The sequence below is a fragment of the Ascaphus truei genome, chromosome 1 (assembly GCF_040206685.1).
Source record: "Ascaphus truei isolate aAscTru1 chromosome 1, aAscTru1.hap1, whole genome shotgun sequence".
NCBI classification, from domain to species: Eukaryota; Metazoa; Chordata; class Amphibia; order Anura; family Ascaphidae; genus Ascaphus; species Ascaphus truei.
The window spans coordinates 342,717,302-342,730,006 of NC_134483.1; the positions used below are offsets into that span (position 1 = coordinate 342,717,302).

Genomic DNA, 12,705 nt, shown 5'->3' on the forward strand with positions numbered 1-12,705 from the left:
TTTGCAGGTTTTTCAAACATTTTGGAAATTTCAATCAAAGCAGCAGCTTAGTGAATCTGGACTTGACCCGTGCCAATAGAGCAGTTCAATTCATTACTCATTTAACTTCTTTCCCAGATCTTCATGGGATTTGTAGTTCTTTTATTCTACTGAAAAAGGAAAACCATAAACCCTGCACTGGATCATCCTGTCCCACAGACCAGGGACTAGTTTGTAACTCAAGTCACCTGTGTTTCTAAGATCCTCTGCTACCAGTGTTTACTTCCTGTTGATGTAATAATGCACAGAAAGTTCAGTGCTGCACAAAACGTAAACATAAACAGAGAACCATGGGGATAATGGATTTGAGTTCAACGGTACATCTGCAAAATCACATTTTTCTCAAAATCAAAAGCATTGCACTTGGGAGGTACTTTCAGTGGCTATAGCTTGTAGAATTGAGGGAGACGTCCTTTTGCTCACTGGTAGTTAGGCAGAGCAGCAATTTTCTTTCTGTTAAATAATGAAGCAAGAAGAGATCAATAGTTTCTTAGGGTTTAGAGGAGAACACATTACCAGTGGAGCCTCCATACACCCTCCCACATAATAAAACCACTGTGACACTAAAACTGAGATTTTAAATGGCCATAGCTTTTATTAACACTAGCTGGAGGACCCCATCTTCTCACCATACAGCTAGCTACCTTTGAGCTCATGAACCTTTCCATCATGACCCGTAACCCATGTCAATCGTCATGCATTCCCGATGCCCCAGCCGGGCATGCCCCTATGATATCCCCTGGGACCAACCGTGGGTCCCCCAATCCCTGAGCTTGCTAGATGGTAAGAATCCACCCTGGACTTCCAGCACATATATTCCCTCAATGTCGCCTGTTTCCTAAACATTATGCACCCTACCGCCTGCCATATCTCCCTCAACTTCCCCCCAGGTAACCTTTTCTCCATCCTCTCTGTGTCAATTTCTATCACAATAGACTCAACATCCTTACAGGATTGTCCTTTTTTTTGGAGCCAATGGTATCCTAAACTTTGTAGCCGTACGTTGAAGCTCAAACAACAACCTTTCGCACACTCCAGATCCTGCTGGTCCCAAAATAAATCATCCAAATAGTGCAAAACGATCCTCAACTCCACTCCAAAAAAGAACTAAACATTTCAAAATAATTACAACACACCGCACACACACCATTGATAAACATAGATTCATATTGTAACTGCCCACCACCTCACACCCCAGTAAATGAAAAAAGCCAGGTTAATGGGCAACAACCTAAAAGCTGATTCAATATCTGCCTTCGCCAATAGTGCCCCTCTCTGACAATGCCTAACCCACTCCATAGCTCTATCAAAAGATGCTATTTGACCGTACACCATCCCCTGTCAATATCATCATTCACTGAATCCCCCTCTGGAAAAAACAAATGGTGAATCAGCCTGACAGCACCTCCTTTTTTGGAACAACCACCAATGGTGAAACCCTTTAATTACCCAACGGTGGTACCCTACACAGACCCACCATCCATCCTAATGCAACCTCTTTTTCCAACTAAGGCTTAGCCGCCTCAATGTGATCATAAACAGACATCAAATTCCTTTTAAAACCCTACCCTCTTTTGCCAAAAAGGGGATCCAAAAGCCTTCTTCAAAACCCTTCCTCCAAAATTCTGCCACCTCAACCTTAGGGTAGCAGACTAGACATTCCTCCATCTCGTCTAAATCCAAGGTGTACTCCCCTTTCTGGCCAATCTCCCTACCATAACCTCTTCCCCTTAATCCATACCCCGCCTTAGCTTACTTGACAACTGTACGGTACAAGTTGAGATATTTCTGTGTTTCCTGCAAATACCATTGCTAATGCTCCACATGAAGTATCAACCAGATCTGCCGGACACATTTAAAAGTATTTCTTTTTGTCCTGCATCCCACAACACAATTTCCTGTAGATGGAGTTGGTGGGTAACTTCATTATGCACAGTTAAGATTCTTGTTAGATAAAGCTCTCTCTCTCTTTTTTTTTATTGAAAGGATTGCAGCAGGTAGTTAAAGAAGTCAAGGTTCGACGCAATAAAGGTCTTCCTAAATTGACAGACAATAATGCTTTGTCTGACGATCTAAACCTGGATAAAAGATTGCCAGGCTAATGTGGATGTTGGCACCGATTTTCATCTTGCACCTTAATGAGAACTCTTGTAGCCTCTTGAACATTGAAAACAGATGTCAAATAGGTAGCCTACAGGGCCATGCTGTTGCTTTTCTAAAAGCCAGATTTATTCCAACTATTTACATTTGGGCAATAAGTCATTGCATTTACTTACATTTACAGATGCAGGATATATGCAGACCACAATACAAGATTTTGGCTTTTGGGTATAATCCACGAGGGCTTAGCGTTTGCAAGGAGATACATCTATGTTTTTCACCACCTGTTTCAATTTATGACAAAGTCATAAAGATATTGTCGACAAATATATAGTGAGACTTTGGTGGAAGCTGATGAGCTTTCATGTACAATAAATATATAGGGTGAGTAGATCCTACCCCAAAACACGATTCAAGAGATTCATTCAAGACATTGTTACTATTACCAAATGTCGTCTGACTTATCCCTAATATAAAAATCATAATAACCTTAAAGTTGTCTTGGAGTCTTGGAGTCTGTGACTTCCAAATTTTGACTGACTTGCGATAAGCAAAGAAAACATGGCTTATATTTTGGGTCAATGTTTTTTTTTTTGCCTGATATTACTAGGATCATGTGAGAATGCTAGTTATGTCAAAATATAAGTGTGCATATATAAAATGTGTGTGTGTGTGTATATGTATATGTATATATATATATATATATATATATATATATATATATATATATGTATATGTATATGTATATATATATATATATATATATATATATATATATATATATATATATATATAGTGCAGAATAAATGAGTTCTTCAAAGACACTGTCTTCAGTCAAAGACACTGTCTCCTGGCTTCAAAACACTTAACACCCTACCTTATCTACAGTAAATATCTGGGGTTTTTTTTGTTTTTCTCTCTCTATACACTGTTTTAGCCATTGATTCCTGTGTAAATCAGTATTGCTTGACCTGAAGAAGAGAGGAGAACTCTCGAAAGCTTGTCCTATGACATAAATTGTTAGTCCAATAAAAAAGGTATCACCTAATACTGAAGAACTCATTTATTCTGCACTATCGCAACTGGACTAACACGGCTAGTTTCTGCTTTATATATATATATATATATATATATATATACATATATATATATATATATATATATATATATATATATGTATATATATATATATATATATATATATACACACATACACATATTTATACGGTGAAGGTTTCTTGTTGCCTTTTTCACCCACCGTAACATATATATATATATATATATATATATACTGCAAATACACATTTGAAAAGTAGTTTGCAAAGATCACACCTCAAACATATTCCATGGATCATATATAATTCAGCCATAAATAGGGTGACCAAATATTAAAAAGTAAATACAAGGACACATAAAAAAATTATTTATAGAACAAATTACATCACTTACAAATAAATCTTATAATGATATTTGTCTAATAGTGTCCCCATTTATGCTGTATTATTCATTCTCTCCTCCCCCCGCAGTCTCTCCCTCTTTCTCCCCCAGTGCCTCTCTCTTTCCCTCCTCCAGTGTGTCCCTCCCTCACCCCATTGTGTCTCTCTCCCTCCCCCAGTGTCTTTCTCTCTCCCCCCAGTGTCTCTCTCCCTTGTTCACCTCAGTTTATCTCTCCTTCTCCCTCAGGAGGTCTCCCCCTCTGCCTCCAGTCTGTCTCTCTCCCTTGCTCACACCAGTGTTACTCCCCCTCTCCCCCCAGTTTGTCTCCATCCCTCTCCCCCAGTGTTTCTCCCCCTCTCCCTCCAGTCTGTCTCTCTCCCTCGCTCACCCAGTGTCTCTCTTCCCCCCCCCCCCCCAGTGTCTCCCTCCCTCTTCCCCAGTGCCTCTCTTCCTCTCCCCCCGTGTGTCTCTCTCCCTCTGTGCCTGTGTCAGCCTCCCTCTGTCTCCCGCCCTCTCACCCAGTGTGTCTCTCTCCAGTGTGTCTCTCCCACTCACCCAGTGTGTCTCTCCCTTGCTCACCCCAGTGTCTCTATTCCTTGCTCACCCCAGTGTGTCTCCCTCCCTGTCTCCCCAGTGTGTCTCCCTCCCTCTTCCCCATGTGTGTCTCATTCCCTCACCACAGTGTCTCTCTCCCACCTGGACATCTGGTCACCCTACACTAGACCCGCTTCTAAAACATGAGTAAAATGAACTAAAAGACCCTGCACTTGCAGATGGGTATGCTGTTCCTTATATCAAACCCTAAAGCTGTTATTTCACAATTAATAGATAAGATCTTGGCATTCTAGAAAATCTTGGAATTCAAGATAAACTTTGAAAAATCAGAAGCTGTGACATTTTACCAAGAAGCTAGACGAGATTAGAATGGAAAATCAATTTAAATGGACCAACAAGTCTATTAATATTTTGGGAATACATTGGGGTTAATATTCCTAATTTGTAAAATGATAATACAGCTGCATTAAGTAGGTAGGCAAGAGACTAGATATACTTTATACTTTAAATGCATATAATCAGCAACAAAAAACAGATATTAACCATATCTCCTGCACATATCTCCAGACATTCCAGAAACAGTGAAAGTGAAACCTTTATGTTTTAGCACATACAAATCTTGGCAAATAACTTGTAAAAGGTTTGCATTATATAATACACTTTCTTTTAATAGGAAACAGTGAGTTTAAGGAAGGGGAAGCGGGATACTCCTTCACACATTGGTCAGAATAAATAACACAATAGAAAACTTGCTAAAACGAGTTAGACAATTTCATACATACTTTTCAATGTTTCAAAGAAAAATAGAAGATTCTCTAAAAACAATTTCTATGCTTTTCTGCAAGTAAGGCAGTACACTGCAATTACAATCTGTTTCAATATAGTTTAATCATTAATCGGCTTCAACACATCTCAAAACTCCAGTCACTCAATATTTTTTTTGTAAGTGTTGAAAAAAAGAGGAAGAGCTTCTCTTACAAAACTCAGCATCCTATGGTTTGTAATTCACATGTGATCCATGTAAACCCATCACCTCTTTGATGTGTAATTTTAGTAAAAACATAAAGGCATGAAATAAATGTAGATATTTCCAGACAACAGCAGCATATATAAGTAAGAAAAGGAAAAACCACAAACGATGCCTTGGTTGAAGTTTAACATCAACATAAAAAATTCTATTAAATAATGTATCAGAAATAAAACCAACCACTTTGCAGCCAGAAATCTGAAACATATTTTTTCTACTGTCCTTTAATACAAATGGCATTACAGATCAAGGAAATAGGTTGTTTATTATGCTTACTTATTTAGTAGCTCTGCCTCTGCTAGGTTGGGATCTGTCAAAAGCAAAAGTTCTGCTCAACCTCCAGACAGGTCAGCTCGATCTCCTCGTGGCAGTCAGTGATGTCACCGGAGGTAGAACCTGTCTTCCGGGTACTCTGAGGGCGAGCCTGCCCTCACCTCCATCCTCCTCTGCTGGCAACCTCCAATATGTCCCCGGCATCCTCCAATCTCCACCCAGGGTATCCTCCAACCAATCTCCACCCGTCCCCGGCATCCTCCAATCTCCGCCCAGGGTATCCTCCAACCAATCTCTGCAACCGGCATCCTCCAATCTCCGCCCCCCGGCATCATCCAGTCTCCGTCCTCGGAATTCTCCAGTTTCCGCCCCTGGCATCTTCCAATCTCCATCCCCGGCATCCTCTAATCTCCGCCCCCGCGGCATCCTCCGCTTACCACCACTTCCTATGCTCACCACCACATCCTCCGCTCTCGTCGCCGCATCTTCCGCTCACCGCCGTCATCTTCCCTTGAAAGCCGGGACCGCAACCAAAAACTGGGACATTTTTAAAACGGACGGGTCACTGGGACAGAGCAGAAAAAAACGGGACTGTCCCGTCTAAACCATGACATCTGGTCACCCAAGCCATAATATGGCGGCAATAAACGGTTCGTGACAAGACTTAGAAATCAATTGTGTACACTTTTGAAGTACTCTAGTAGCCTACAGTATACATACATACATACATACATACACAAAGTATACAATTACAAACATATAGTAACAATTTTAATAATAAATAGTCGTAAATAACAAAAGAGCTAGTGTTTGTGATTTTGGCATTACTTTACACATCACAGTTACATTTCGGAGTTTCGTCATTTACTATTGTGACCACCTGTAGACTGCACTATTGTTATTGTTATTACTGTACTTGTACAATGCACTATTGCTATTGTTACTTGTATACTACAATATTGATGTTGTTACTGCTGGTCATGTTGTTACTGCTGGTCATGTTGTTACTGCTGGTCATGTTGTTACTGCTGGTCATGTTGTTACTGCTTTCACTAATAGCGATAAGAAACACATGCACTGCGCTTATAATGTTTCTATCCTTTTGTCCGTGCCCTCTATCACTCTGCTCTTTCTTTAATACATATTACATTTGTAGGACTGTTGTGTAGAAAGTCATTAAATTAACTCCCTTCCTGCTAGAAGGAATTGCAACATCTTTCCTTCTATCTTCTGTTAGCTGAAATTGTTGATATTAGTATTCTCTGGCTTTGTGTTTGACTAATACCCTTGCATCTTGCATGTTATTATGTTTGAAAACTATTTTACTTATTTTTGCAGAAATGAACTGGAGTTTTTTTCTGTTCATTCCACTTACACTGCTATGGTATGAATGTATTGACAAACAAGATGTGTGACTGTACTAATCCATGAACAAGGGTGCCAAGTTGAACGGTCAACAAAAAGTGTTATTCCAATTTTTCAGTACAACACTGATTTCAAGTCATGGATAACTTTGTTTCTATTGGCATGTTGGAAGTATTACTGAAGTATTGTGGAGTGGGGGAGGGTTACCGGGTCCTCAGCACTTGAAGGGGATCTAAGTAGCTGCAGGCCCGGCAGCGGTAGGGAGACACTGCCCCAGCGGCAGAAGAGGGCCTAGTCAAGTGGTGCAGGAGGATCCAGTCGGGTGTGGAGGAGGGTGAAGAAGGGCCGAGTTAGGTGGTGCAGTAGGGCCCAGTTAGGTCACAGAGGAGGGCCCAGCCCGACTTCCATTTGAACCCAATGTCCAATATTGGCCCGGCGTATTTCCAGTGCCGCCGGGCCAAGCATTTTAAATGCTATGTTATAATTAGTTAAAATAGAGACTATCAGGCCACATAGAGTACAAGAAAAATAAGGAATGTTTACATTAACTAATTAATGCCGGTGTCCATGGTGAGAAGATAAGAAAATGGTTGCAATAACGTCTCAGAGATTTGACAGGTCTGGTTACATGATTGGATCAGAGAACCAACATTTCAACACGAACATGACCCTAATAAGGGGCATAAAAGATGGTTCTCCGATCCCATAGTGTAATTTGTAAGTACATTGTTTCTTATATATATATATATGCCACACATTCTGAATTACGCATGAGCTGGGATACAATAACTTTAATATCTGTAATGTTTTATTTTCAAAGGGAGAGCCAGGCTTCCTAGGACCTCAGGGAGAGCCCGGACTGCCAGGTTTACCTGGAACCAAGGTAAGGAATAATTGATCTCATCTACTTCCAGTTGCTCTTTTAACAATTGTTCTGTAAGGTAGTGTATTGTGGGGCAGATTTAGAGTTACTCTATGAGTCAGAGTAATGTGCTGTTTATAGAGTAAAAACTGGTCTTGCACCTGAGGTCTAAAAAAAATTGTTATTACTCCTAACGGCCAAAAAATACACTACAAATATCTAAGAAGAGCCAATACAGGCTCAGGCTTAAAGTTGGTGGGGATTCTTTCAATTTTATCTTTTTAACTCTGGTGTTACCGAGGTTAGGTGGTATAAAAATACCTTCCAAACACATTAAAAGTGAACCAATGTTTACATTAATCAGCGAGAAGGGGGCGGGATTGATGCCTGCCAGCCTTTTTTGCATGGTGATACTCCTCACTTATCTTCAATTTTCTGAATTTATTCCTTCTCTTTGATATAAATTCAAATGCACTGTTTTCATTTTCTAGTTTTGTTTTTGTTTTTTTCATTTTATGTTGATGTTGCATTTTTTTATGTGTTCCTCACAATTCTGTCTTGCTCTATACATTTTTGGGTCCTACCTTGGAGGAACGACACATCACAGTTGAGAATGACTGATCTAACTACTAGATCTTAAAGTAAAGATTACATTTGACTATTTTCATGAACAGGGAGAGCGAGGAGAAGTAGGACCTATTGGAAAGGGGGAGAGAGGTGGCCCCGGAGTACCCGGTTCAAAGGTAAGTACAATTGACTTTCAGGTGTGGAAGCTTTGCGATTTGCTGAGATTTTTTTTTTTACGTCTGTATAAAGCCTTTGACAAACCTCTGCTTAGAATATCATCAGTATTACCCCTATAGGCGTGTAAGGCTGCAATGCATTGCATGACAATCCACTACTGAAGAAGTCTGGAGAGTACTTAGAAACCTCACTTGGTTCTTGCAATACCCACTGCCATCTTGTTTGGCTTCCAGCTGCCCCTCTCTATCACTGAACGAGTCCTCCACAGCTGGCATGAGTTACTTACTTGAGTCCTCCTAGCATGAGTTACTTAATGATAACTGACTTTGTGCTGCCCATTTGCCTAAAGACATATTTCTATCGCACTCAGCATGTTAACATAAGTGCACAATACTGTATGTAAGCAGTAGTGAGGCAAACAAAATTGTACTTCATGTGGAATTGGAAAGAACCCCACTGAAAACTGTGCTATGTGTAGTATAATTACCAACTGCCATGGGAAGGCACTGTGATTAGTCTATAGGCATACCTCGTAACAGCAACAAACACACTGTCCTCAATAGAGATGTGTGAATGTCTTAAAATACCATTTAACGTTTTTGTGAAATTTCACTATTTCCACAAATTTCACCACCATTTTGCAAATGTTGCCACTTTTCACTAGTTTTTTTTTTGGCAAAAATGGTAGCAGCCAAAGCGTCATGTGACCCGAATTTGGATCATGTGACCTGCACAATAATTTTTAACATGGGGCTCATTTGTTTGGGCAACGTTTTCACATTTTTACTAAACAAAAGTGCAGCTTTTAACCCCGGTTCGTAAAATTCAACGAAAAGTTCACCCATCTGGTGAACCTACTGGTAGATTTAAGCCTGGTCTTGATAAAAGCTGGGGGCAGATTGCTTAGATTTGTCTGATTTGCATGAAGTGACTGAACAGAGGTAAAATGCTTCTTCACAAGAAATATTTTTGTTATCATTGCCATATTGTGATACATTGTAGTTCACACTTCAAACATGAACTGCTGCTTTGAATGGAATCCAAACAATGACATTCTCTGTTTCTGACATAATATATCCTGGATTGTTCTTTTTTTTTTTTTTAGATTTCCATAAACCATAAATTGATGTATATACCTAACATATTTCACATTGGATTACGGGGATCCAGTGTATCCCTCGCAGCTTATAAATTCCCAGCCTTGGCTGAATACCAATGGATAGCATGGTTGTGGCTGTTACAATTTATTGTCTCATCCCGCATGTCTGTGATTTTGGTATCCAGATGACTGTTTTATGCATATGATCTTCTTTGGCAGCTATTGCGGCAACACCTTATTTTAGCAATGTGCCTAGTGTTATAAATCCTGATTTACTGTAATACTCTGTTGGATGTGCACATGATATGTACAGTGACACCTAATAATTCATCATGCTAAAAAAAAAATTGCATAGCGATCTGCGGACGGCCTTCCTGCTGTCCTCCTGTTTTTGTTCATTCAAAGCTACCCCAACATATTCTAAATGTTTCTTGTCAAACATTGGTCACAGTTGAGTTGTCACTTTTTCTCATCTTGAATGTCCTTTTTCCCACTTGGCAGTCTCTTTACTTTTCGAGTTGTATAGCCTTCCTGTTCAACATCATTTTTAAAATAGAATCAATATTTATTTCATGCTTGCACGGATTTGGTAGGGACTGTTGCACGACCCTCTAACCCGGGGACTGGCACATTGTTCTGCAAAGGTACATCACTGTGCTGAGTAATAAGTGATTTCAAATATCGTCCACCTTTTGCAAGTGCATAGCAGAATAAAAGGTCAGAGCGTGACATTAAACAGAGATGCAGAAACAAAGTGAATGTAATAAGAAAACGCTCTGAAATGCACCTATCTAGACCCACACACAAATGTATCGGTCACGTGGTATTTGGGAGCAATGGAATGAACCTGATGGTTTCTATTCTAAAGCAGAATCTGAATGTAATTACTGTGTGTAGAGTTATTACTATGCATTGTCCCTAATCGTACTTTTTTTACGCATCACCTTTCGCTGGCATGTTTTCACCATGGAAACGGCATTCTTAAATTCTGTAACTACTGAAGCCATGGCTAACTCCTCTGCTGCTTTCTCTGTAACTTTTTCTTTGCCTTCTTTCCTGAAATGTACATGTAACAGGGGGAGCCAGGTGAATCTGGAAATAGAGGCCCCAAGGGGTCAAAGGTTAGTAGCACTTACGCCAGCTACTTCCATGCTTATGTAGTTTCATCCCGTTCATTGAAAAAGTCTGATGGAGGTGTGTTTCAGGGACATGAATATGTGTCTATACGCATTACTTGCATGTTAGTTATCTGATTGCATGAGCATTTCAAATATAACATACACTTCTGTGCCCTCTTCCTTACCAACTTCTGTCTAATATATAGTCAAAGTGGACAAACAGTTGAAACCCTTCCCTTTCATTCCCATCTAATGACTTAAGATATCCCAGTTGTTCCACCTTGTGGCATGAGCACATAAGTGCAAGTAGATGTACCCCGTTTGTGTCCTGCTTACTGTGAGACCCCAGGTCATAGCTTCACTTGGCAACATGATTTAGTGTGAGATGGACCCCTTGTTTTTCATGGGAGAAATGAAAGTGTGTAAGAAGGGGATGAAGATGACAATGGCAGTGACATAATGAAGGCGAGTTGGGAGATACGGGTGCATGGCTATAGGCGAGGATCATGTATCACACAAGCCCGTTCCACCTCATCTTCCATTCATTCCATATCCTTGTACAGGAAGGGATTTTGGTTTACAGCAGACACTGAAAATGTGAATGGCAAATGATAGAAGCGACCTGAGGTTGGGCATTATCTGATGCAAAGCAAGCTCCCCTGGCTTCATAGCACATTGAATAAGGGCGCACACATGAGACTAAAGATTTGACATTGTGTGTGAGAATGTGAAAATCTTCGTTTGCGGCATGTTCTCTGAGAGTTACTGTTTGTCTCATTTCTTCCATCCTTATTCATATAGTGCCCACAGTGTACTCAGCGCTTTACAGATATATATATTATATATATATATATATATATATACAGTTATATATATATATAGATATATATATATATATATATATATATATATAGATAGATAGATAGATAGATAGATAGATAGATAGATAGATAGATAGATAGATAGATAGATAGATAGATAGATAGATAGATAGTATATACTTATTCAAGACCTTTCTGTTTATGGACCAACTAAGATAGGAGAAAGAGGAGGGAAAAATACTTGCCATGCAGTAAAATAAACAACTGTTGCGAAAAATAACGCCAAGTCACAATTTACGGTGTTAACAAACATTCACGAGGCGACTTAAAATTTATTTTAAAATGCTTACAAAACTACTTTTTTTCAATTGTTGTTATATCTTATCCCCTGCAATGTTTGTATTGTTTTGTGATATGTTTATGAACATGAACTGGAAAGCTTTGGACATCTCTGTTGTGCAGTTCCATATCCTTTTCTCCGTTCTATAGAACCTCTATTCACTAAACTCTGTCACATCGCAATAACTGATAACAGGTCCCACCGACAGGTTTGCCAAGGCCAACTAGAGCTCCTATCCTCAGCTTCTATCCTCAAGCCCTCCCAACAGGTCAGGTTTTTCAGGATATACCAGTTTCAACACATGTGGCTCAATCAGTCCCTGCTTCAGCACAGGTGGCTCAATCAGTCTCTGCTTCAGCACAGGTGGCTCAATCAGAGGAAATCTGAGCCTCCGATTGAGCCACCGGTGCTGAAGCTGGGATATCCTGAAAACCTGACCTATTGGCGGCTTGAGGAGCGGGGTTGAGCACCCCTGAAGTGGAGAATGGCGGAAGCATGTTTTAGAATGCTGTGTAACTCTCTGCCACTGAAAGACTAATGGGTCAATGTAACAATAATGAAGTGTGCATCCATATGGCAAAAGTGGTATATGACTGATTGTGGCAAGGCAGCAACTTTATTTTGGGTGAGACTTCTCTGTCTGCTGCTATAGGGCCCATATAATGTAGGTCCACCCACAAAATAAAGGACTGAAAAGGAGGAGACACAGGCAGAGAAGATGTGTGCCATATAAGTATTTACCACTTGTCAGGAAGGAGGAGCTTATCCTTGTCCTCAGCATATGCTTGTAGCCTAATTACTAACATACATACTGATAAGGGATATTGGACCGTTTATCCTTCTTTCTACAATAGGAAATACTAATGACACAAAGGACCAATTTTACTAAGTGGTGCTAAGGTGTGTGGTTCATTTGTGTGGACTG

At 40.0% G+C, this 12,705-nt stretch overlaps 1 protein-coding gene across 1 annotated transcript in view; it reads left to right on the forward strand.

Moving 5' to 3' along the window:
* Positions 1 to 12,705, forward strand: part of COL25A1 (collagen type XXV alpha 1 chain) — a 469,301-nt gene that overhangs the window by 408,836 nt on the left and 47,760 nt on the right. The window contains exons 19-21 of the mRNA XM_075608347.1: positions 7,617 to 7,679; positions 8,333 to 8,401; positions 10,578 to 10,622. Coding sequence (XP_075464462.1) covers positions 7,617 to 7,679; positions 8,333 to 8,401; positions 10,578 to 10,622 — 177 coding nt within the window. The remainder of the gene's footprint in view (positions 1 to 7,616; positions 7,680 to 8,332; positions 8,402 to 10,577; positions 10,623 to 12,705) is intronic.